The sequence below is a fragment of the Channa argus genome, chromosome 9, assembly GCF_033026475.1.
Source record: "Channa argus isolate prfri chromosome 9, Channa argus male v1.0, whole genome shotgun sequence".
Classification (NCBI taxonomy): domain Eukaryota; kingdom Metazoa; phylum Chordata; class Actinopteri; order Anabantiformes; family Channidae; genus Channa; species Channa argus.
The window spans coordinates 17,398,914-17,425,726 of NC_090205.1; the positions used below are offsets into that span (position 1 = coordinate 17,398,914).

At 39.2% G+C, this 26,813-nt stretch overlaps 2 protein-coding genes across 7 annotated transcripts; one reads left to right on the forward strand and one right to left on the reverse strand.

Annotated features, from left to right (window-relative positions):
• Positions 1 to 248: 248 nt before the first annotated feature.
• ptprna (protein tyrosine phosphatase receptor type Na) lies at positions 249 to 17,950 on the forward strand. Of its 4 annotated transcripts, none has more exons than XM_067514751.1 (24): positions 249 to 800; positions 3,193 to 3,243; positions 6,936 to 7,046; positions 8,787 to 8,904; positions 9,016 to 9,163; positions 9,358 to 9,553; positions 9,738 to 9,875; positions 10,046 to 10,171; positions 10,258 to 10,292; positions 10,382 to 10,647; positions 10,768 to 10,854; positions 10,981 to 11,060; positions 11,165 to 11,229; positions 12,453 to 12,707; positions 12,849 to 13,115; positions 13,265 to 13,412; positions 13,750 to 13,823; positions 13,914 to 13,991; positions 14,228 to 14,347; positions 14,765 to 14,931; positions 15,810 to 15,863; positions 15,973 to 16,037; positions 16,669 to 16,742; positions 16,900 to 17,950. In XM_067514751.1, the coding sequence occupies exons 1-24, from the start codon at positions 725 to 727 to the stop codon at positions 16,969 to 16,971; spliced, it is 2,871 nt and encodes a 956-aa protein (XP_067370852.1). In that variant the 5' UTR covers positions 249 to 724; the 3' UTR covers positions 16,972 to 17,950. The 4 variants fall into 4 exon arrangements, with proteins under 4 accessions (XP_067370852.1, XP_067370851.1, XP_067370854.1 ...); XM_067514750.1 differs by having other exon boundaries at positions 250 to 800; positions 10,046 to 10,180; XM_067514753.1 differs by having other exon boundaries at positions 250 to 800; positions 12,453 to 12,662.
• A 560-nt stretch (positions 17,951 to 18,510) lies between these two features.
• Positions 18,511 to 26,249, reverse strand: dnajb2 (DnaJ heat shock protein family (Hsp40) member B2). Of its 3 annotated transcripts, none has more exons than XR_010915113.1 (11): positions 25,775 to 26,249; positions 24,340 to 24,434; positions 23,853 to 23,962; positions 23,640 to 23,693; positions 23,342 to 23,458; positions 23,088 to 23,162; positions 22,533 to 22,665; positions 22,104 to 22,174; positions 19,736 to 20,760; positions 18,782 to 18,852; positions 18,511 to 18,602 (listed from the first exon to the last, which is right to left on the reverse strand). XR_010915113.1 is itself a non-coding variant. In XM_067514759.1 (11 exons), exons 2-10 carry the CDS (start codon positions 24,402 to 24,404, stop codon positions 18,824 to 18,826), a joined length of 945 nt encoding a protein of 314 aa, XP_067370860.1. In that variant the 5' UTR covers positions 24,405 to 24,434; positions 25,775 to 26,217; the 3' UTR covers positions 18,511 to 18,602; positions 18,782 to 18,823. The 3 variants fall into 3 exon arrangements, 2 of the variants coding, with proteins under 2 accessions (XP_067370860.1, XP_067370859.1); XM_067514759.1 differs by having other exon boundaries at positions 20,470 to 20,760; positions 25,775 to 26,217; XM_067514758.1 differs by lacking the exons at positions 18,511 to 18,602; positions 18,782 to 18,852 and having other exon boundaries at positions 19,213 to 20,760.
• Between the last annotated feature and the right edge of the window lie 564 nt (positions 26,250 to 26,813).

Below are 26,813 nucleotides of genomic sequence, written 5' to 3' on the forward strand. Positions count from 1 at the left end.
CCCTGCCTCTTTCCTTAAGACATAATGAGGGGGGAAAGCACAGCTCAAACTTATATAAAATGTCAAATTGTGTAACACCTTTTTGTTTTATCAGCAGGTACCACACCGTCAGTCTTTATGTTAGATACATCTGAAACAGGCTAAAGAGCATTTAAATACAATATACATTTAGAAACCTGTGTGTTCACTTAGAACATCGTAAATGCATAAAGAGGTGAGCGTTTAACTGATCTACCTGAGCACACCTGCCGTTTGATGCGTTCGAAATGTTGCACATCCACCTTTTGAAGGCACGTTTTTTAATATTGAATGCATGCCATTTATGGTGGGTTGGAAAACTCTCTACGTCAGACTTTCGTTCGTCTCTCTGTCTGTTTTGATGCTGACGCAGTTGCAGGTTGACTTCTTCTCTCTAACTCCCTCCTCCTTCAGACTGAACCTTATATCCGCAGTTGAGCTGTCGTGGGTCCATACTACGTCGCCTCTTTACAGCCAGCCCCTCCTCCTCCTCCCCATCCCCACGCCCCGCCTTTTTACTGCGAGGGATTAGTTTTTTTTTCTACATGTATTTATATTTTTCCGTCACATGGGCTTTTTGGGTTCTGTGTGACCTGCAGCCCGTTTGATCATTATGTGGATTTAAAGGAGGGAGAGGGCACCGAATACAGGGACTCCGCATCTTTCTCTCTGCATCTCCTCCGCTGCTGTGAGACTCCAGAGGATCATGCAACACCTCAAGCCATGGCGAGCTCTACTCCTTTTAACCGTACTGTGGCAGCCAGGAATCTCAGACAAATACGGTAAGATGATGGTACTGATGATGGCACAGCCCTTATCAGACTTCAATATTCCCACAGGTAGCCACATGGTGTGTTTAAGTAGCAAGACTTCATGGTGAGCTCATACTCCTGCCTGTCACTTTATCTCCTGTGGCATCGTCATTCTGTAATATTCCAAAACAAAATTTAGTCTTTATGTATTGCAATTGTCTAATCTCTCGAAAATTAACTGTATTGTAACAAATCATTTGCCACAATATGAGGGGAAATACAGAGCGGGGCAGTATTATATGATTAAACAGGCGGGGAGAAATGGATGCAAAGAGAGATAAGGAAGAGGACAGAGTCTAGTCAGTATTTTGTTTCTGTTTTTTGGTGGAGCTAAGGATCATTATCCATACTGTGTCTCCCCAAAACTCCTGCTTCCAAATTCGGTTGTTTGAAATAAGTGACTAAAGCGCAGATATCAAGTGCACACACAACAGGATGAAAGGGAAACAGCAAAAACAGCAGAAATCACTAGATGATATATGATACCAAAAACCTAACATACTGCTTTGCTAAGACTAAACACCATTGAAGGTTGCATACATTCAAACAAGTTGTTTTTTGCATTATTAAAACATGATGCCTTCATCGTTTAAACCTTGCATGTAACTCTCAGCAGTGTAACTGCAGTGACATTTGCTGCACTATTTCATATTGATTCTTTCCAAAAATAGAATGAATGAGTTTTCTTTTAGTAAATTGGTTCACCCAACTGGAATAAATTGTACTTTATACAATGACGCAACAAGTTGTTACATCCATATACTGAATATTTTAACAGAAAGATTTTCTCAATTGTGTAGGTGGAGATTTGTGATGTAGGGACTGAAATCAATGAGCAATTCAGTGTGAGGTTAAAAAAACGACAGATGTTATTCTCTCCTTCGGGTTTTCTCTAATGTAAACAAGCCAGCGTGATTTTGTTGAAAAAGATTAGTTGCCATTTTACATCTGCCTCTGTATGTAGTCATTTCATTGTAACATGTATAAAAGAGCTGGATCCTGTTGATTTTTCTAAAGCACTTTAAAGCAAACGAAGTGAGCATCAATTTTGCAATAAAAAAAGCAGTAGAGAACCTAAAAACTTACAATAACATAAAAGCCAACAATGCACAGTGCAAACCATTCTGCGAGAACCGACTCTTCAGCACCATGGAGAGAACCATTGTTTTCCCTTTTCCCTTTATCCATTATGGCCTCTTTGCTTTCCGTCTCTGTCTGGTCTTTCACACATGCATCCATCCATCTGTTCATCTAATCAGCTATCTATCCGTATGTCCAGCAGTCCATCCTCACACAAGCTTTAGAGGATGTAAACTACAGCACACCTTAATCTTTTATACATGAACTTATCTCACTTGCTATTTAGTAATTTTACTCTGAGGTTATAAAATATAAACTCTGCTCATGCTTTGCAAAATATGTGTAGCTGCCTCTTATACATTCACACCAACACATGTGCTTGTAATATTTGCATAAAATAAAACATACAACATAAAACTGAAATTAATTCAAGTGGCTTTGTGAGTTGGTTTTTGTTTTCACCTCCAAAGTATCAGCGGATTAGCACTGGCAGAGAGAGAGAGAGAGAGAGAGAGAGAGGAGTTTTGTCTAAATATTCTAAATACATCCTCTCAGACATAGACATGCAGATTTCCTAGCATGTTTTAGTGAATCTAATTTTTTTCATACACAAAGACACAAAAATCGTTTTTTCTTTGTGTAGTAAAATGGACAGAAACAAAGCGTTGGTGTGAGAGAGAAAAGCACACGGGCAGGCGGAGGTATCAGTGCTTATTCTGCTGTTACGTTCCTATCTGCTACCTGCCACCTGCTGCTTCCCACATTACCTCCAAGGTCTTACCCACCAATCTAATTTAAGCGGTTGTAGAACAGTTAAAAAACAAATGCGTAACACTGTAAAAGAACACTGTATCTGTATCTACTATTTAGTCACAAATCTGAAAAGCTCAGCAGGCAACAAATAACATTTGCTCCCGTAAATGTAATCAATATTTTACTGTAACAAAGTGTATACATCATAACTAAGTGCACTTTGTTGTATTATAGACTCTGTTTATTTGTGAGTCAAATCAACTAAAGGTTTTCACTAGTTCCTGACTTTGGTCTTATAAACACTATATAATAATAATAAACTTAAACTGATGAGAGAATTCTAGGTGGGTTTTAACAAAGCTTTGACAGGGTGAAGGACAGCATGACTAAGCCCTGGTTACTGTACGCTCACTTTGTTGTGTTCCCATTTCAGCCCTATAAAAGTGAGTTAAAGCAAGATGTTGCCATGGAAAATGCTGCAAAAGATTTTCAAGTACCTGTTAGCAATCTCTTTGTCTTTCTAATTCAGGTTGCCTGTTTGAGAGAAAATTGTGCACCAGGGAACAGTTCTGCTCTGATGGTGAGTACAACACACACAAACAAAGGTGATCCCTTTTCTGAACTTTAACAGACTGCTTTTTTAGTCTTTTACCTCTAAAGCATTTTAAATTATTAATCCTGCAGCTGGCTACACACACATACACACACACACACACACACACACACGCACACACACACACACACACGCACACACGTACACACACACGCACGCACACACAGTATACAGTATGTAAATAGAAGCATGAAGTAATAAAAACTGTGTATAAAAATACACAAACACCATTCAAGGTTTTTTCAATCTCCGTCACCTGCCCCTCTCACTTCCTAATCTCTATCTAAGCCCCTCCCGCACTCCGCTGTCTCCATGGCAACACTGACATCACCGTGAGGTCGACACCCCCACAGTTGTTGTGCTATTACAGTGATGAGTCACTGACACACACTTACGCACTTCTCCATGGAAATTGCGCTTACGCACACATGCAGCCATTGGACAGAATATAAAATGGATCAGCATACTTGCAGCTCGGGAGCAGACACAGAATCAGATTTATGCACACCTGGGTGTCTGAGCACAGAACACTGGAAAAAAAGATTTGTTGGAATGACCACTCAGGCAGTTTTAGTCTCATCGTAACATCTCCTCCAAAACCTTAAATTCGAAATAACAGACTGTGTTTGCTGGGCATCAACAAAAATGTCACCGTTTAGTTTTCAGGATAAAATATAGACAACATAGAAAATAACCACCACCGTCCCCATGGACACAATACACAGAACAAATGTGAGGAATACAAAGCTACTATGCTTAGTTTAAGTGAAGAGGACAAGGAGGTGTTCAGCTTACTCTGAGCCGTAAACAGCCACAGTAAAATCAACACAGAGCAATCAATCGCTCTTTATTGGCTGAAGCATCACCATCGCCCCCGAAATATTAATAATTTCTGCTTGTCTGCCTGAATCAGGGATTTTGCTGTACAGATATGTTTGACATTCTAGACAGCAAAGATGTTATGCTATGTTTTAATACTGTATCTGCCGAGGTATGTTAAAAAATATTAAGAAAAATGGGTAAAATGTATCCTGTTGTACCTCCCATGGATAATGTAAAATGTGCTTCATTGGCTGTCTTAGATTTTTCTTTCGCCTTGTGTACTAGTTTTTACTTAATTCTCTTCCAGGCAGTAGCTCGTTCATCTTACCCTAAGATATCAGGGGACACATCCACCCTGCACAAATCTCAGAGACAGAGGGGATCCTCTTTTGTTTCAGACCTGTTTGTGGAGCTATCTAGGGTCAATTATGCTTTACTTGTTTAACATCGAAATTTGTGGAACGCAGTGCTAGTGGCCCACATTTATGCATAGACCATAGTCCTTGTTACTCCCATCTTAGTTTTTCTCCATATTCAGAGTAACAGAAATAAATTGCATCAGACCACTATTTTAATACAGATTCTCTGTAAACATATGCTATGCATTATTTCCAGTCCCTACATGATGTGATTTTAAACACAAATACAATTATGTGTAGAATTTTAATGACCTACATAAGCTGTGGAACTTAATAGTGGTGCTTGTCATTACAGTAATTTATTTGTGACATTTAAATTTACAGTATATAATAATGCAATATAAGCCATATATGGTATTTCTTTATCATAATTTTTCAAATTCTAATGGCTTTATTGCCAAATTGACAACAGTGATTATGCTACTGTGTTCCTGAAAAAAAAAGTCTACACATCTACACAAACAACTCTATCTAGATAAAGCCACAGTGCAATCAAGCCATTGTCTTCTCTCCATTCTTCTTGCATTCCTGGCATCAGTTAGCTCACCACCAGGCACAACGGTGCAGTACACTGCCAGGATGTAATATCCTATGTCACATCATCACCATCCACTGTATTAATTTGATTAGAGGTGAATATGAATAGAAGGCATTCTGTGTCTGTTTGCTGTGAAGGGGAAGCAGCAGATCTTCAGTTAGTATTCTGTATCTTCTGTATCTCTTGATAGATTGTCACTTTGATAATATAATACATATGTTAAGATTGGGTAACCTGAAGGGAATAACTAACTACAGAATCAAAATGAGCTAAAACATTTATGTTTTCACTATTAATTACATTAGTTTGCAAAATGTTTCACTGTTTCCGATACAATCTTGGGCTATAAAAATCCATTCAATTGACTCTAATCTGCTGTGTATCATAATTCACCACCTCACTGTGGCAGGTTGGGTTGTGTGAGGTTTAGCTGTAGGGAAAGACTGGTGACTCATCAGTGCACCAGATCTTTAGTCCGTTCACATATCAGTCTAACAATATTTCTCTCTTGAAATTCATTAATCTTACTGTGATTTGGCATTTCAGGGTGATATCGCTGTAATGAAGACAGAAATGTCACATTCTCAGTGTCAAGCTCACTTGAGTAACCTGTAGTTTGCGGTGGATAGTGTCTATTTTCCTGAACCCTCTCTGTCTGAAGCAGAAGCAGGGACCTCAATGGACCAATTGTTTTCTAGTACGAACAGTATGTTCCACCCTGTTTATAGAAAAACATTAACTTTATTTATTATTTGTACACTTGTGTACTTCAATACATTGCAACAGGGCCCACGAGTATTTTAAGCTTAGCAAGATGCATCAGCTTGACTCGGGCTGAAGAGTGAAGGCATGAAATTGTGTGTTTGGTACATTTGCTTCATTGAATTACAACATGTCTTTTTACAAGTGTTCAAACATGGATTCATTTATGATCACGAAGGAGATCAGTTCACAAAAAACAATTGTTATTGCTTTAGCCACAAGGCTGCCTGAAGGTTGGCAGCTAATTCTGAAAGCAGTGGACACAGTGGCATCGTCTTGTCAGGTGTTTGACACGCAGTATAACGTGTGTAGGCTGTACTTTAAAGGAATGACTCACTGCTGTTTTCCCCTGTGGTACAGGTAATTGTTAGAATTATTATTATTAAAAAAAAGTCCTTGACAGTGACTGCACTGAACAATTTTTGACTCAGAAGCAGTGAAGATAAAGTAGTTTTGTTTGTTCACTCTATTTAAAAAAGGGCTGTTCTGTAAATGGTCAGCACTTATACAGTGGTTACATATTGGCACTCAAAGCGCTTTACACTGCTTTGCATTTGCACACACAATCACACACACCAATGGGGGAGCTGCTATGCAACTGCTCAATACTCACCGGAAGGAACTAAGTTGGGGATCAGTGTCTTCAGTGTCAAGGACAACATGTGACTGGAGGAGCCAGGGATCGAACCAACAACAGGATTGGTGGACGACCGTTCTACCTTCCTGCACCACAGTCATCCACGTACTGTACTGTATCTTGTTAGGGCCTTGTTCATTTCTCACTCTAGGAAACACAGGTGGTACTGTATAGATGGTATATGATATAATAACAATATTACATTTACATTTGGCAGACTAAATTGACTTGTGGGGTACAAAGTCATGCAAGTGCAAGATAGGACAGGGAGGAAAGTTTTTTTTCAATATTGTGTACAACCACACATGCCAGGATCCCAAAACTGCAACAAAAAAGGAATTCAGCCATCATTCATTTGATTGTTCATACCACTTCTCTTTCAGTGACATGTTGTTTAAATCCTGCTGAAATCTTGGACCAGGAATCACTTTAAAAGAGTCTCATTATCCAATCTAAATAAAGATCTTTGTGTTTTTTCCAGATGGGCTTTTTGGGCAGTGTCGTACCTCTAAGCAAGAACAGGTCCAGTACCAGGTGACAGTTCCTGTTCTGAAGAGGATGCAGGAGGTCCTCAAACAGCTCATGTTGCAAGGTGGGACAGAACATGAAAATTATCAATACCAATCAATCAGCTTAATTATGTGTTAAATATTTCATTACTTCTCAGTAGCTGTAATAGAAAAACACACTGTCCCAGGTTTGAACTATTTTGTATGTGTGTAATTATTATTTTATGTGAATTACAGTTAGTTGTTACTTGGATTCTATTTTCAGTCTAATTAAAATGAAAAGATCAATACAGACAGTGTTTCTTTAAACAGCGTGTTAACATCAACATGTTAACATGCTGATAATAATGTTAACCTGCTTAGCAAGGTTAAAGGTTTCCATGTTCAACATCTTAGCTTTGTTTGCTGCGTGCAAACATTTACCAGTTTATAAATGATGTAATTAATTATGTAATATATAAATGAATTAATTAATTATTATGGTATTCCTGACCACCCAGAGTCTGTCTCACATTCTGTCAACATTCTTTCTTTTTCAACTTTCAGCACTTTGTTCTCTGCTCTGCCTTAGTTCTCTTCATCTTCCTCACCAACAGAGTCATTGTACACACCACCATCCTGTGTTGTCTGGCTACACTCTCCCCTACCAATACTTTGCAGTCACTGATCTCTTTCAGATTACAACGTCCTCCTGAGTGCTTCTACCTCCTCTCTTATATGTCATTCTATGTTCCTGCCTCTTCTGGAAGAAAGTGTTCGCTACAGCCATTTTCATCCTCTTTGCAAAGTCTACCACCATCTGTCCTTCTGTGTTCCTGTCCTGAAGACTAAATCTGCCCATCACATTCTCATCACCTCTGTTCCCTTCACCTACATGTCCATTGAAATCTGCACCAATCACCACTCTCTCACCTCTGGGGAAGCTCTGCATCACTTCATCTTACTCACTCCAGAATTTCTCATTCTCTTCTAACTCACATCTTACCTGTGGGACATCACCACTAACAACATTAAACATCACCTCTTCAATTTCCAGCTTCAGACTCATCAACCTGTCTGATACTCTTTTCAACTCCAGAATATTCTTCACAAACTCCTCTTTCAAGATAACTCCTGCTTCATTTTATCTTCTTATCTGACCCATGGTAGAAGAACTTGAACCCTGCTCCTAATCTTTGAGGTGTGCTACCTTTCCACCTGCCTTCTCTCCATGATCTCAACAAATTCTCATTCCTTCCCTGTCATAGTCCCAATATTCAAAGTCCTTACTGTCAGTCCTACTCTCTTGGCTTTCCTCTTCTCTCTCTGCCTATGAACACACCTTCCTCCTCTCCTTCTTTGACCAACAGTAGCCCAATTTCCACCCTGTAGGTCAACAGCACCGGTGGCGGTCGTTGTTAACCCGGGCCCAGATCTATCCGGTATTGAAGTCAGATACGGTGTGGAAGTGATGATTCGCATGTTTAATTTGGCATGTGTTTTACATCTGATGCCCTTTCTCGCACGACCCTCTGCATTTATCCAGACTTGGGACTGGCCCAAGAAGACACTGGCTTGTGCCCCCTTGTGGTTGCATTGTGTTCTATAACCATGACTAATTTTAACAAAGTGCAGCTGGTGAGGGTGGAAATGTTATTATTTTTAGTCAATGATCTATTGGTAAACTAATACCTTATTTTCTTACATGCATTCTCAAACCAATGGATGCTTTATGAAAACAGAGACATTAATAACACTTAAGTACAATTTTTCGCCACACATTCACACTTTCAGTCTCTGCCTCTGTACCTATTTTAATTGCTCTGTGTTTTGTGTGTGTGCAGGGCTTTCATGGCAGGATGACATCACCCAATATATTTTATCAAAGGAGCTGAAGAGAGTTCCTCATACCACCCACCCCTCTAAGCCAAACTCCTCTTCCTCATCTTCACATTCATCTCAGTAAGGACCAGCTGTGGCCTTTAATTTGACTCCAAACACATCCCTTCATCCTTCTCTCTCTCTCTTTTCTCCAAATCAATTTTATCCTTGTCTCTGTTTCCTGGTTGCCAGGTCTAAACAGTATATCCCCCACCACCACAGTTCAAAGTCAGGGTCCACACCTCCTGGTGGTAACTATGTGGACTACATGATTGTTGAGCCACCTCAGTCACAGCTGCGCATGCAGACAGCATCCATGGACCCATACACATACCACCAGGTACTAAACAACCCCCCCGACAATACAATATATAAAAGCAGGTGTGTCTTTGACAAAACTGTCTTATTCACACATGTAGTTATAACAGACAAACTTTTTAACATTAAGTCCTAACCCATGCAACAATCACAGCTGACCACAGTATGTCATAGACTAGACGTCAAGTAACAATATAATATCTTTCCCAATCAAAGCACAGGTACCAAGATGAAGTAGAGAGGTCGCTCATAGGGGCAGGAGGAGGTTATGCTCGCCCATCTTCAAGATCTCAGCCCAACCAGAGAGAGCGAGACCGCGATAGGCAGCTGCTACAGGAAGCCTTGTCTCTCTACTTGGCATCTGCACAGCCCTCATATCGCCACAGAGGGGCCACTTCCATGGTTCCTGCAGGTAAAGCGTTTACGCGAACCCTATTTAGGAAAGAGGAAAACTTTGAATGATAGCACAAATTAAAATGTGTTAATGTCCTGCTGTTTTTCTGTAATTCTTATATTGTTTTAGTTTACTTTTGGTAACTGTTAGGTAAAATTACTACTAAATTCTTTTTACATTTTTTTTATTATGCCATGAGCAGTTCTGCCTTACTATGGGGATTTGGAACTGGAGATACCAGTGGATTATGTAGAAGACTACACCTTAGAGGAGAGGCTTGGTACTTCAAGCAGACAACAACCATTGCAAAACAAGAAGGTTCCTCAAGACATAAGCACTGGTAAGAAAAATGAACACAGGACATACTGTAATTACAGTAAATATTATTATAAATAATATGATTAAATATTTTAATGTAAAATACAACATCAGATTCACTATGTGTGTGCATACCAAGCTGGGGAATGTAGTTAATGCACAAATAGAGCTAATGGTGCTATAATGTGTTAGATGGCTTGCTCCAGAGGATGTCAGGAGTCTTGCAGAGATATGGAGTTGACCCTAGAGAGCTCAATCAAGAGCAGCTCTACAAGTTGGCCCTTATACTGCAGCTGCTGCAGGCCCACGACAAAACAGGTCCAGTTGGTGAGAATTGGAAAAATAAATGTAATTTCATTGTATTTTAGTATTTGTTAAAAACAGTGGTTTGTCTGTCAACACAGATCCAGTTGACAAAGACCTTATTACTCTTAAGGAGGTATGTCAGCACTTTTTGTTACTAGGTCCAAAATGTAATCATGCCATCATCATTTTACACTAACAAGTTTTCTACCATGCACCCCATAGATGCACCTGTTAAAAACAGACAGCCTGTCAAATAAGCCACAGAAACCTGCTCCTGTTCCTGGCCCCCCCGATCCCCCTCCTGCCCCCTCCTCTGCCTCAGTGTCATCGACACCTCCAGCAAAGAGCTCCAGTCATCCCCCCTCTGCCACACAGCCTCCACAAGCTGCTCCTGCTGAAGAAGGGCATGGCTTTAAAGAGCAGGAACCACCACTGATTGTGGGTACGGGGGCCAAGGAGGAGTATGGGTACATTGTTACTAACCAGAGGTCAGCACAACTTTTTTGTGTTAAGGCTGTCATGAAATAGCAAAAGGGGAAAACACAACATCCTGTATTAACTAAATAGCAGCAGATTAATAAGATGGTGATGATGTTCTGAATTCACAGTCCTTTGAGCCTGTATGATGGAGTGAAGCTGCTGGGAAGGCTGGCTGACAAGATCCACCTGACAACCAGCAGCTTCATTAACATCAGGTAACAACCCCATTGCAGTATGTGTGTGTCAGTATGTCAGAGAGTTGTGAATATTACAGTTTCACTCAAGACAATAAGTTCTCAAGCATGAAATGTGTCACTGTGTGTGTGTGCTTGTGTTTCTAGTGTGGTGGGTCCTGCTCTGACGTTCCGTATCCGCCAGAATGAACAAAACATGACGGCTGCAGAGGTGGCTGGTAAAGCCGGTAAAAAACCTAACACTCACTCACAGACAGGCTCACACACAGCACATGGAGTGAAGTAAAGTAATCATAACCAATATTAAAATAGTTTTTTTTTCACCCAAAAGATTCCGTAAAGACCTTCCTGGAGTCTGAGACAGGCCTGAAGATTGTACAGACTGGTGTGGGAGAGGTACTCGTTACATCTCCAAACACACAAACACACTCGCACAGCCTTTGAGGTAAATCTGTAGCCCCTCCAATGGGGCAGTTGTCAAGCCAGCAGAGATATTAATTGTTCCTCTGTACTCAATACCTGGTCATTCATTGTCCCTGACTTGGCAAATTACAGTATCAGACTTGCTGATATTAAATGTGACCCTGGACATTCTCATTTTTACCTCATAGTCACCACATACAGGCAGCTAACCCATTTAGTTGTTTTTGTTGGGGACCACAAATAACTTCTACACAAAGAAAATAAAATAACATTTGTGCCACAAAATATACAACAAGTTTAATAATCATCAAATGTTGATGAAGGGGCTCAGCTCTTTGTCTGAAAATCGATGCACGAGTCCCCTTATGCACTGTACTGGACAGGAAGTGGTGCAGCACAGTCAAAAGCTGTTTTTTATCCACCACTACCCATGTGGATATGCCACCTGGAGGGCAAGTGGACAGAACAAATCACCAAGGCGACACCTTGTAGCAACAAGCATTATATTTGTTACAATAGCATTTAACCCCAACCCCCCAACCCGAACTGCTGCTTTCAGATCCCAGGTGCTATGGCAACAGTAACAGGTGACATTAACCTTATTGTTCCCTCCTGTTCGCACAAACAGGCCTCTTACTTATCACCTGCATCTCAATTTGGTGTGAAATGGATTATTGACATAATGCAGGCGTAGAATGAATAATTGCTAAAAAGATAATATTCTAATTGTCCAGCCACTACGTTAATAGTGTGTGTGTGTTTGTGTGTGTGTGTGTGTGTGTGAGCATGAGCATCCTTTAGGATTAACAGGAGTGTGGTCATTTATTGTGTGTGTGTGTGTTCAACTGAAAAAACAGGAGTGTGCATTTGTTTACTGATCTCCACACAGCCTGTGCTGTCTCTTTAATGGGTTTCTGGTGAATTCCACCTTGACCTTCTGGACCTCCGTCTCTAAAACTCAGCTTCAGCTGCTCAGTGAGCACACCTTCCTGTCAAGTACACTTACAGAAACATGTTGGTCAAATGAAATGAGTGACCTTTGGTTTCCGTTGGTGAGGGCAAATTCCCCGAGGTGCCTTAACTTAGGCTGATTGTTCTCAGAAGGCGAGACAGCACTTTGATATCTAAAAATCTCTTTTCTTTGTGTTCTTTCACCATGCTGATCACTGCTCTTTATTATTTCTTTTGTACCCCAGAGGACAGATGCACGGGGTCTCCCTCAGGTAACCAGGGTTTCTCAGAGCTCCAGTGGGACGGTCATTACCCTTGTTTCCATGGCAGTCGTTGGAGGAGTTCTGGTTTTGGCCATGGCTGTAGCTTGTCTCAGGCACTATGCTCAGCAGGTGGCCAATGAAAAGCTTGGCCTGGGGCCAGAGGCAGGAACAGAAACACACTTTGACTACCAGGTTAAGCAACATAAAGGGAACAGTTGTTGCTACCATTCATCAATGGTCTGATATTTACTGTAGTAGGAAAAGTTGTCTCATTATTGTCTTGATGTTTCAATTTCAGTAATATCAATCTTGACGCTTAGTTGCATTTGTGTTTCATATTAATATTTTTTTCCCCCCATCTCCCTATTCTCCATTCAGGAGCTATGTCGGCAGCATATGGCATCCAAGTCTTTGCTGTGCCGCCAGGACTGTCTGGTCGGTGTCAGTGGAAACATGGCTGGCTCAGCCATAGGGACAGGTGCTGGCGGACGAAGGGGTACAGACACATCCCGCGTCAGCAGCGTTTCCTCCCAGTTCAGTGATGGTCCCCAGCACAGCCCATCCTCCACCCATAGCTCTACACCGTCATGGAGCGAAGAGCCAGCCCAGTCTAATATGGATATCTCTACTGGCCACATGATACTGGTGAGTGAGGTTACAATCAGAGTGGACAGAGGATATACAGTCCCTGGCATAGCAACATAGTTTGGTGCTGTACAATCCTAGAGAGTCTAATACAAATCCTTGTTCTTGTTGAGCAAACATTAATGATTTATGTGCCATCTTTCCCTCAGGCATATATGGAGGATCACCTGCGTAATAAGGACCGTCTTCAGAAGGAGTGGGAGGCCCTGTGCTCCTATCAGGCAGAACCTAGTTCAGTAGCTGTGGCTCAAGTCCCAAGCAACAAGGACAAAAACAGACATGGCGAATCTCTCCCCTGTTAGTTCATCAACGTGTCATGCTTTCTAAATCGGTGTCATGTTTTTCCCTCCTCAATATTAAAAATAATTTTAATGAAAGTGAAGAAATTGCAATTTGTTTTTAATTATATATACATTTTGACTTTTCTTACTTCAGTGTGTGGACATTCACTTTCCTTTCTCCTTAAATGGATTGTATGTCCTGCACCTGTACCAACCTGTGCACACACTTAATCTTGTTTTTTGCTATGAATTATCATTGAAACAGAATAATAATGTAAACAGAATTATTAATTTCTTCGTTAATGATTTAATTAACTGACTAATTCTTGATTAACACATACTTCTTCTTCCAGATGACCACTCCCGGGTGAAGCTGAAAACTGAAGCAAACCCCAGTAAACAAGATTACATCAATGCCAGCTTCATTGTAAGAATTCCTCAAACAATCCCAACATTGATTATAAAAATGCGACAGATTCAGGGAGAGCTCACCTCTATTTTTCTAACCGTCTAACAGTTTGATCATGACCCTCGCCAGCCAGCTTATATTGCTACACAGGGACCTCTGCCCCACACCGTTGCTGATTTCTGGCAGGTGAGTTCTTTCTTTGTATCTTTCTATCCCTGTCTTCCAGTTTACGGAGTGTGGTTTATGTTCAGTGATAAACAGAAATAATAGAGCAATGTGTGACCACTGAGATCATCTGCACAGTATCTACCTTGTTATTGCAAGCTGTCACAGATTTACTGTAATATGAGAATTGAATGCGTGTGCGTATGTTTGTGTCTGTGTCTAAACCTCTGGGGCTGCTTACTCTATCAAACACACAGATGGTGTGGGAGAATGGCTGCACTGTGATAGTAATGATGACAGCCCTAGTGGAAGATGGAGAGAAGCAGTGCGAACGATACTGGCCCGATGAAGGCTCATCACTCTACCACATCTACGAGGTTCGTTTCACCATTTAGTTTGCACATAGCACAGCACTACAGAACTATGGTTTTTTTTTTTAATTAACACATATTGTTATGGTGATGTTGGAAGTGCAACAGGCACAAATATCATTTAATGTCTTTGCAAATGAAAACTTGAATCACAGCTTAGATTGCTTCTATTTATGTGATTGAGGCTGGATTATCTTTGTTTTCATATCTTCCCTGTCATTCTGTGTATAATCACATCTGTGCATTACTTTACCATAAGAACTGACAATGGAAACCCATAGTACCAAAATCCCCCCTCAATGATTTTATGTCTCCCTCTAGTGACAAACTAAGGCAGCTTGCAGGTTTGTTGTTTGTAGTGTAATCTATAATCACAACATTGTGCTCATTTTTAATTACAAAAAAATGTATTGTGTTTATCAGGTGAACCTAGTATCAGAGCACATCTGGTGTAAAGACTTCCTGGTGCGTAGCTTTTACCTGAAGAATGTCCAAACGCAGGAGACCAGAACTTTGACGCAGTTTCACCTTCTGAGCTGGCCTGCTGATGGCATCCCCACCTCCACACGACCATTGCTTGACTTCCGCAGGTAAAAAACTACACAATCAGAACTATATGTGGGCTTAATATAATGAGATGCCAGAGAATTCTTTTTTATTTTTTTCAGTAACTAAATACAAAATGCATTAAACTGGAGGTCAGGATGCTGTAGGTTATAATGATACAGCATTGTCCAAAAACATGAGTTGGTTAAAATCCTCCAGATCACTTTCACTACATCCCTTCATGATTCCATCTTCCATGTCGTTCTGCGTGCCGTGTATAATCAAATAAGACATCCATGCTACTCTTTTTATGAATTCATCGCTCTCTCTCTCTCTTTCTCTCTCCCTCTCTCTCAGTGTGCAGGTTGATACTGTAGGTTTGTATTTTAACATCTCCCAGTGTCATTTTTGTGGTTTGCAGCTAGTACTCTGGCTCCAGTTGCATAGTCACAAAAATGAGCATTGGCAGGTGTGACTGGCTACTGCAAGAGGGACAGTGAATCTGTGGCTTCCTCTCCACCTATTCTTTCCTGTTTTGCCATCTCACCGTTCTTCATATTCTCATGCTGATTCCATTTCCACTGTCTTTAGTCTTTGTCTATTTCTGATATTTTTGTGTTCATCTGTCATTACCACATCTATCAATCCTTTACTACATGCTAACTACTGTAACTGCTGCCATCTGATTTTATTTAACAACAATGCACAACTACCTAAAGCTGCAGAAGAGACCTTAAATCATGTGTTGTATAATAGCATGACTACTGACTATAGGTTATGTTCATAAAATTTGTGATCATGGTCTGTTATAATACCAAAGTTTGTAATAATAGATAATAGATTTTAATAAAGATTATAATAAAGCTCTTTTCATCCTTTGCTCCCTTCTCTTTCTCTGCTGTCCCTTGCTCCTGATTTACAGGAAGGTGAATAAATGCTACAGAGGTCGATCCTGTCCAATCATTGTTCACTGCAGGTAAAAAAATATTCTGTGTATGACAGATTTCAACAAAACACCGTAATTTGCATGAATGTTAAAATTGGAGGTCAGACTTATCTAAAATGTTTCTCTGTAACTCTGACAGTGATGGCACTGGCAGGACTGGCACTTACATCCTCATTGACATGGTCCTGAACCGCATGGCGAAGGGTGAGTGACTCATCACATGCACGTACTGTCCATAGTCCTTTTGGCAAGTCCCCAGATTATACAAGATGAACTCCCCCCAAAAATAAATCTTATTAAGTACATAAAATATCCACGAACATATGATAAACTGGATGTAATGTAATGTAATATCTATAGGACGCCATCATTCAATTTTTTTTCATCATGATCCTGTAATGATTTGGGTATAGAGATTTAAAGGTTAGCAGCTTCCCAGCCTCTCTCAAAGGCTTCTTTGTTTATTAGTCTCAATATAATAGAGACAGAAAAGCAGTGAAAATCTCTTTAAAAATAATTTTGGTAACTGTTGCTGTTAACTGGTCATTTTGGATGTTATTGGTTTATTGACTTCTTTAAGGTTTGAGTGGATTTAGATTAAAAGTTCTTTTATTCTGAAGCTAAAATCTTCTTCTTCTTCTTCTTTCTGCTGTCCTTTTAGTGGTCACCACAGCAAATCCTCCTTTTCCATGTCCCTCTGCCTTCTGTGTCTTCTTCTGTCAAAGCAACCTTTCACATGTCCTGTTTTACAGCATCAATCTGCAGCTAAAATATTGGTCCTATAAAATCCCAGAAACTGGGGTAGTAATGCTTTAACTGTTCTTGTTGTTATTAGGGGTGAAGGAAATAGACATTGCGGCCACCCTGGAGCACATCAGAGACCAGAGGCCTGGTCTGGTTCGCACCAAGGTATCAAATTTCGCAAGCGCTTGGGTGTGCATTCAATAATTTAGCATATTTTTCCAATACTGTCTCCGGGGTGCATGTCTTTCTCTTCGTGTCCTGCTATACTTATATAACCGTCTTTCTATTATTTTTCTTGTCCCTTCTCTCTATTCCTGACAAGGACCAGTTTGAGTTTGCGCTGACAGCTGTAGCTGAGGAGGTCAATGCCATCTTGAAAGCCCTGCCACAGTGAGCTTGCAGGGGCTGATCACACACATTCAAAGGACTCCAATGAACACACTTGTGTGAATGAGTCATGTCTGTCTGGCCATCACTGTAAATAAGACTTTGCTCTTGGAGCAATTACTGCCCTTAATTCCAGCATGCAGTATTTTACCATCTACTCATCCTCTGGGTTTTTAAAACTTTTGGAACTTAGTTTTATGAAATTTGCATTAAATGATTTTCAGCAGGATGTAAATATGTGATTTTCTTTTTTTTTAACAGTTTTGGCATAAGTACGATCTCTGTCCTTGCTACAGAATTAAACAGGCCATGTGAATTAATAACATTAGCACTGCTTGTGAATTCTGATGAAATTTCCATATCAGAAAAAAAACAATTCTATATGATAAAATATGGAATTGTATCACTGTTCACCCATGTGATTGAATCTTTGCCACCTTAGCCCTTTTCCTGTACATGTTTACCTCAAATAACAATCAACACCCAAGGATGATTCACCACAAACCCACTGGGGCTCTACTGAACAATTACAGTTTTTTGGACTAATTGTAAAACAATATTAAACCCCTTCGGATATTTTCAAATATCAAGACATCCATCTTAGATACATTTTAAGTTTTCTATCAATTTAAAATTGGGTGTGGTGTTTTGTGTCAACCACAATACTGTATACTGCTGTCCAGTGTTAAGAGTTTTTATTTGTTAGGCTTGTCTTTGCCTTAACATGATTGTTTGTTTGAAGCAGTGGCCCTTTTGTAAGAGTTCTTGAACATTGACCAAAAATTACACATCATTTCTTTATATCTGCACACAAAGTAACTTTGTTTGGGTTCTCTGGGAGTCTTACTCAGTGTACGAACTTAATGTATATAATTCACCCTGATGATTGTGTTTATTTCATGTAGCAAACAGATAGAAAACATCTATAAAAACATATTTTTGACTTGACCTGAATAAATTTGTGATGTGACGCAGCAGAAAAAAAAGTCTTGGGTGCTTATTCTGACATTAGCTTCTTACAACATATGGTGTCACATAGTATTGTGGGTGTGCTGAAAGTAGCTTATTAAATGTTAATTTCTCTGAATTTTTGGATCTATTGATTTGAAATAGCCATAACAACATATCATATTTTATCAACAAGGTCAGGCTCCTGCATTACAGCATAAAACAAGTGGATTACAAATTGAGAGATTTTTTCTTTTCATTTTATTCTTCGTTGTTTAATTTAACCCTGTAGTTCCTTTTTTCAGAATGTAGACTAGTTGCACTTATCAGTGTAATACTCAGGAAATGCTTTATTTTCTCTGCTCTGTTTACAAAAAAACCTGTTTGTAGTTATAGAGCTAAAATCGTCTACCCTGTGTACAATAATTACACAGTTCACCTCCTTTTCCATTCCATAGTTATTTAAAAAAACTCTTGAACATAGTTGTTTAATGCAAGGATTAGAACTATTTCCTTCAGTGTTTCAAAATAGTTTCCAGTTCTGAACACACACACAGACACACACACATTCACACACACTCACTAGGGAATATACATATACATTACATATTTGCGTCTTTTATTGTTTGTTATTGAGCAATTAGGAGCCATGGTGGGCAGAAAGAGACACGTGCATCACGGGGAATTCACCTGTAAGAATAGATGTACAAGGAAATGTTACACTTATTTGATCATGCAAACAAGCATCACTTATGTAGAAAAGGCCTGTAAAAAAGATGGAATTTTCATCATCTGATCTACAGAGGGGGGAGGAGAAGGAATAAATGAACAACTTTCAGTGTGGCTCTGATTTACACTGTTTTTTTTACCTCAAGGCAGGGCAAGGGCACAGAGCAGCATGGCCAATCAGGTTAGCTTGTGAAGGCCTCGAAGTCTGAGTCTGAAATAGCAAGTAGGAAGTGTTAAGACAAAACCACAAGCTCCTACTTAAGTCTCAATAATGTTTTACTAGATATGGACAACACTCAAAAATCATAAGGAAATACAAGAAGACCGGAGGAAAGAACTTCAGGTACATAGGTGAACAAAAAAGAAACACGTTCATTTAGCTCACATACTAAGTGAAAATAAAAGTAAGCATACTAAATACGTTCTGTGTATTCCTTTTTATAATTATATGCATTCTTTGGAAATTAGTCATCTATATTATTATATTAGTATATAGTTCATATTTTTTCTTTTTTATAGTAATACTACTGGCAGTAGTACTCTTCAAACAAAACATATATCCCCAATCCGCAAACTTTGGCAAAGTCTTTATTTATTTCTTTTTAAACAAACTAAAGACATTATTAAAGAAAAAACAAGAAAAAAACTTTATTTTAATAGGTTGATTTTCACAGCCATGTTTAATTTTTGCCAGGGTAATGATAATTTTCCTTTATAAAGTCAAGCAAAAATGTACATGTATGAAATATAAAATAACAAGCCAAGCACTCATGAAAGACATGCCACAGCTAAACACAGTGTTGAGTGAGCTCTAGAAGGAGTATAAAAGCTAAACAGGAAAGGGAAACTGTCTTCAATGAATACTCATTAAGACAGATATCTTTGCAGAGTGGTAAAAATATATTTTTTTTACATATTGGAGACCCTTAAAAGTACTTTCAGTATTCAACATTCAGCATACAACAATTACATATGAACCAGTTATTAGTGTTACACTTTTAATGTATGGTGTGTGTGTATGTCTGTCTGTGTGTTGATTTTACTGATATTCACAAAGTGTTTGTATTAGCAAAGTGTGTGAGTGAGGGTTTTACCTAACAACATTAAAATCATCACAGAAAGTTCTAGACCCTCTAAGTTCTAATGCCTTCCTGTTGCCAAAGGAGAAAATCTAAAGGAGAAAATTTTTTGGGAGGATCTCAAACAATGAGAGGCACGCACACACACACACACACACACACACACACACACACACACACACACACACACACACACACACAGATTAACTGGTGTTGCCATCATTGACAAATTGCCTAATCTTAATCCCCCTCATTCAAACCCACATCCTAATACTGCACATGCCAAATTTAAATACATTCAAAAACAGGTGTAAACATTCGGTTTAAAGGTTTAGAGGTGGTGTCTTGTGATTAGTTGAGCCATTGCCTTAAATTAAGTCTGGCTATCATAATTATATTTCAGAGTCTGGCTGTAGGCAAAACACGGGATTAGCACAAAGAGTAAGGCATCTCAAATGCACCGCATTAGCAAACAACACACCCACACTTATTCTTTTTCACATTGCGATTACTATCTTTTACGGCAGGTTTGGGTTCTTCCCTACACTGTGTTGGAAGTGTAGTGTTAGCAGTTGTGGGGGAAACAGCGGAGCTTTGTTCCCTGGTTCCCTTTTCTCCCATAACAAAGTGCTCCTGATCTTTTTCCTCTACAATAACCTCAACATTAGCACCAACATTTAAATGTTTTGTATTAACAACCCCAGCTCCTCTGGCTTTGTCACTCATTGCTCTTCCCCTACCCCCAGCACCTGATATGCAGTCGGAAGCAGTCGTTCTCCGATTTGCTTCCATTTCTGACAGGCTGCATGCCAAAGCCATCTGTAGGTCCTCATCTTCTTCTTCATCCTCCCTCCCCCTTAAACTCTCATCGTAGTTGTAGAAGGGTGCCGAACTAAATGACCGATGTGTGGCTGCAGAATAAGGGCTGCGTCGGGACTCTGCAGGTAGTCTACTTTGGATTTGTGGCTGCTGAGGCGTTTGATGGGACTGTCCCTCTCGTCGGCTCAGCTCCAGAGCTAGAGCCATTTCGTCCTCCACACCTGGGAACAACACCAACAACTGATGTGTTTGCACACAAGCAGCTTTGAGTAACATACAGACTTGCATGCAGAAATACATGACTGAGGGAAGTGACAAGAGTTACAGTGCATCTAGAAAGTATTCCCAGCACTTACCTTTTTTACATTTATTATGTTACAGCCTTAGTTTAAAATTGAATAAATTTATTGCTTTCCTCAAAGTTCTACAAACATTACCCCATAATGACAACATGAAAGAAGTTTGTTTGAAATCTTTGCAAATTTATTAAAAGTAAAAAAAAAAAAAAAAAATCACATGTACATAAGTATTCACTGCCTTGGCTCAATACTTTGTTGATGGACCTTTAGCACCAATTACAGCCTCAAGGCTTTTTGAGTATGATGCTACAAGCTTAGCACCTATTTTTGGACACTTTCTCCTATTCTTCTTTGCAGAACCTCTCAAGCTCCATCAGGTTGGATTGGGAGCCTCTGTGCACAGCCATTTTCAGAAGTCTACAGAGATGTTCAACCGTAACATGTGGAAAAAGTTAAGCACTGGGAAAACTTTCTTGATGCACTGAGAGGTCTATAGGCAAATTTAACTTCTAAAATTGCACTTTCTAAAATCTGTGCCATTCTAACCTGTGAATGCTTCTAGTAATGATAACCTAATCTTTATTATTATTACTATTATTATTATTATGACTTTTGTCATCCGTATGTTTTTTGGCGCCTAACTACTTCGACATACTTTCAGCTAGAAACACAATTTCAACTTCAAATTGTTCCGCTTATAAACGACAATATTGCATATATATGGCTTTTTAAATATGTTTTATACTTTTCAAGATTTGTATATTTTTTTAAATTATTGCTTTGATTATGTCGTTGATTCCACCATCAATGACATCACATAATTGTGATGGGCTAACTGGCTTTGAAGTACCTAACCAGTATGTAAGGAAGCAACATTTGATTGATTTGATTTAGCTAAACAAGTCCAACTTTTTTCAGCTTTGCTTGAAAAATTCTTTTAGTCCTGAAGCATTCACACTGCATTTTCTTTGTTTTTTTTAATGCTTTTCCTAGTTTGAAAAACAAAATAACTGCTTGGCTTTACATTATTTGATAACCAAAATAGCAAGTAGTTCATGTCAGTTACTTTTGCAAGTGATAGCAATTAAGGTAAACTTTCCAATTCAAGAATTGGGTATTTTTATGTGCGACAGCACCTAAATATTTGAAACTACAAATTTTTTGTTGACAAAACAAGGTTGAAGTGAAGAAATAGCTAAATTTACATAAGACTAAAGTTTGTCTTTAAACTTATCAATATCACTTTTTAGTGTATGCAGGCTTACCGTTAATTAGGACACTCTTCAATACCCCGTCCTCCTCAATCTCTATTCTTTCCTGGCCATTCTCCTTTATCCTGTAAAGAACGCATATATACAGATAAATGTTAGCATGAAGATAAACTTAAATGCATACTTCTGTAAATATGAACAGAACAAGAGAGAAAATGAAATAGTGCACCACATTGTTAAACTTGATTTGTAGATTCAGGTTTACAATATAATTTAATATTTACATGCAAAATCCCTTCAAACCCTAGACAGATAATATACTGTAACTGGAAATATAAGGATTCATAACGATTGATTTAATCTCACTAAAGTGAGGTTTGTCACAACAAAATCATTTAAAAGCACTTGAAAAGTAAAGTCCACAATTAGCACAATTAGTTGGCTGTGCTATTTCATGTGTTCGATTTAAAATACTATACATACTTCTTGGTGGTGGTACGTTTGCCATTTATGATGCGGGTGGAGGTAGAAACTGATTTGAAGCTGCCCATCCCTCCAGCCATGCTGCCCATCCCATCCAGCCCACCCATGGAAGAGGTGAAGGAGGTAAATTCAACTAAAGAAGAATGCATGACCAGGGAAGCAGAGGAGAAAGCAAAACACAAGACACAGAATTACAGTACCCATGCAAAGAAACGCACAGAGAGAGGTAAGCAGAAATACACAGTGTCCCACTATGCTAAAAAGGAGAATACATTGAGAAAAGATAAAACATTAGTCATCTGGTAATTGAATTAGGAGGTATAGACTCAGTCCATAGTCAGAAAATTTACAGAATTCTCTCATATTTCATTAAAAATTTATTTCATCTGCTTCTATTTACTACTGTGGTTAGGCTGTGCACCTTGTCCTAATAAGTCCAAAACTTGACCACACTGTAATATGATGCAACTGTTGTGGCCACAGTATGTCATCATTTCCAGTTAGAGGACAATTTATTCTGGATGCAACATTTTTCAACAACAGTTGTATGTTTACCTCCAGTTGATGGAAAAGAGAAAAATCGACTGGGGCCAAGTCGCGAGGACGATCCTCCAAATGATGAGAAGTCATCTATGTAAGAGGAAGAGATCTGACTGATACATACATTTTTATGTGTATTAATTAATACAGTATTCATTTCATGCATTTCATTCTTACATAAATTTAACATTTTTAACTTCCTTTCCTGGAAAAATGCATTAAAATGTAACAAAGCGTCACATGTTATTTTTTTACTGTTTGTGACTTACCAAAGAAATTAGCGAAAGGATCCTGTCCACCAAAAAACTCTCTAAACACTTCATCTGGACTACGGAATGTGAATGTGAATCCTGGGAAGTCTGATGAGAAGTCTGAGCTCGATGTACCTGGAAAATAAAGGCGTCATGGTCAAGTGAGGAAAGAGTAAAGAATAAAAAGAGTAAGTGTTGATATATAACATTTAGGGAAAAACTGGAAGAGTGAGAGAATAAGAAAAACGAGTAAGCAGGAAAAGGTGAAATGAGGTAGGAGAAAAATACGGAGAACCAGCAGAAAGTTTTTATTTACCTGTGTGTCGCATTCTTTCATTTCCATATCTGTCATATGCATCACGTTTACTCGCTGTAGTAAAATGAAAAGGAGCACAATTTAACAAATGTAATCAAAGCTCACATAATTAATTAATACATCTCTTCAACATACAGAGATTAAATTAACTATAAAGTTATAAATCCATTTGAAAGTCTTAGGACTGAGGTTCTCTTTTCATTCACAACTTACTGTCAGACAGGACTTCATAGGCCTCAGCAACTTCTTTGAACTTTCTCTCTGCTTCCTCTTTGTTATCTGGATTTTTGTCAGGGTGCCATTTTAGGGCCAGTTTCCTGTACCTAAACATAAAACCCAAAAACAGACATGTATACAGTACCAGTGTTGGCTCATAGACAGTGATACAAGTAAACAAATATTTAAACAGGTATGTGACAAAACTATAGTCTCTTCAACAAATCGCCCAATGCATTTCTCTTTTGTGACATCTATGTTGTTCATACCGGTGGTTCTGAAGACTCTATTTATAAACTGGTTAGGTTATAACGCATAATGAGATAGTATATGTTGGGTAGTTTCTCTTTTGCAAATAGTTTTGAAATAATGTTCTTCTTTGAAACTAAAAAACAGTGAATCCTAAAGTAGCCTCCATTTTTAAGGCCATTTCACTAAATAACCTGGAAATTAAAGTGAAAGGACAGAAACTCAGGATACTCACGCCTTCTTGATGTCATCCTGAGAGGCTGTTTTGGATACTCCCAGGACATTATAGTAATCCACCATGTTGTCTGCTGTAACTTCTCACTAAAATGTCTAGAATGAAAATACAAAAAAACTTTGTTAAGAAATGCATATTGCCAGCTCTGGTTAGACACACATACAGTATGTCTTTGGACCTATGTATTCTCTAAAAATACACAAAAACTCATTATTTTCTGTATTTTTCGTGCAAACAAGTGGTCATATAAAGCAAGATTTAGATGAATACCTATAGCAGGCAATGTATATTGTAAAACATTTTTATTTTTTACTGCAATGTGTCATTTTCTTTTTTTTAAATTAAAGGCTCTATACTATATTAGCCCAAAGGAATATACAGGTAAAAGTTGATCTGCATCACTATCCTGTTACTTTTTGCTGCAATGATCAGGAAAATGTACTATATACTATATAATATTCTATATGTGCCTGCATATGCACGAAAGCTTCAACCTGGGGAGAGAGCCAAAACACTGCTATGGCAAATGTTGCTAGTGACAATGTGGCAATATCATCCTCTTTATCTTCTTAGATTTTACCTAATCCAACAAGCCTGCCGACATAATTTCATTCAAATCAACATTACAATTCACGTTTATGTTTGTTGCTAAAAAGAGTTGCAACATTTGAGTAATAATTAGCTCTAAGAAGCAGTTAATTTGCATCCCACCAGCAGTGACTAATGAATAGCTGACTGCCCTGTTTATTTAGACTACAATTAATAAGGTATTCAAATTAAAAATGTTTCAACCTGAATATGATACCCACTGTCTTGCAATATACATTTGTTTCATAAACTTTTTTGATAAATTTATGATTTTTTTAAAATTGAATTTACAATGTTTTTTTGACTAACAGTGATGCAGGCTGATTACTTTATACAGTTAATCTCCCGTTGGGATGAATAAAGTATCTATCTATCTCTACTTCTATGGCTAAAACAGGCTTTTAAAGTTACGGACGACTTCTTGGAGCATTAAACGAGAGATGTGCTCTTGAAATAGTACGACCGCTTTGTCTCAGGACAGCTCCATTATCACCATGCCAGTCCCATTAGTGGCCCAGAACAGTTTTAGGGATCAGGGGGACTTCCAAACTGAGATGAAATAACCCAAGCTAACTTTCTCTTTCCCCCGGGGAACCGCCATGCGCTCACACATGTATTATTACCACGTTATTTCTAGTGTTGTGGCATGTGACAACTGCTGCAGACCCGACAGCGGGCCGACACGAACCACGCTCACATACACTTTCCCGCACATTCAAGTTACGTTATTTGGTCTTTGGGTGACACAATATTTCCTATTATGGCAAAGTTGCACATGTAAAATAAACAGCATTAGCCCGGGGCTATTGCCCCGACTTGTCACGACTAACCAAAGAGCTGGACCTACCGTTTAAGCCTCTTGGCTGTTATTATGAGCAGCTGGCCGTCTGTCCGCCGAGTTGAGGCAGTAATGAGTTGGCTGTGCTGGCGGTGCCACAGGAATGTGCTCCCCTTCTTTTCCTTTCGTGACAGCCGCACCCCCTTCTCCGACAGCCTGCTTATTCGCCGACCTAACACAAGTATTTCCAAACAACAGAGAACTACTGCGTCGAGCCGTTCAGGCCGCTGCGGTCCAAGTCTGCGGGTCCCACCTGGACAACAGTGGGAGCACTTTTCAGCGCGAGCTGCGTCACCGTATCAGCTGAGAGAGAAAATAGAGCGTCTAGAACATGCCAGTGTCGGGAAACGTCACCGGAGCCGCCCTGCCTCCGTTTCTGCCTGTTGCTCTGCGATAATGTGCTTCACCTGCTAAACCAACCAGCTCTCACGCTACTTCACTTACCGCGTCTACATGGAGTTAAGTCACCAGGTTACAGTTCACTGACATCTGTCCTTACGTCCTTACACATAGAAACCAGATCGTCCTTGGATACTGGTAAACATTCGATTTCACTCCGGATCAGCAGAATGTTCAGTAGTCAATTAAGTCTTTGTTGTGGTCAGGAACGTTTTTAAGTACAATTCTGAGATCACTGGATTTAAGTATTTCTAACGTGTCATGTCATAATGCAAGACAAAGAAACTGGCGTAGAACTTTTACATGTGGAGAAACGATTAGTGTTTAGGGCTAGCGTCATTCTTTTCTTTTCTTAAAATATATGAATACTTCCTCCCCCACGGAGTATAGGTACTAGTTATACTGATTACCAATCCCCTGTGTGACTTGTGAAATGTGTCACAGATCAGCATATACATGACAAACAGCACCGTTCAGACCGTGGACTGAACCAATTCAAACTCCTGGCTACATTGTTCCCATCTGCTGGTGGAGAGCAGCGACTGCAGAGAAAGGTCTACTAAGCCTATTCATCAACATGGGTCACAAGGCAGTGAACTGGCAAAGGCAGTGAAACTAGAATTTCCGTTGTAAAAGAATGGGATTTGCA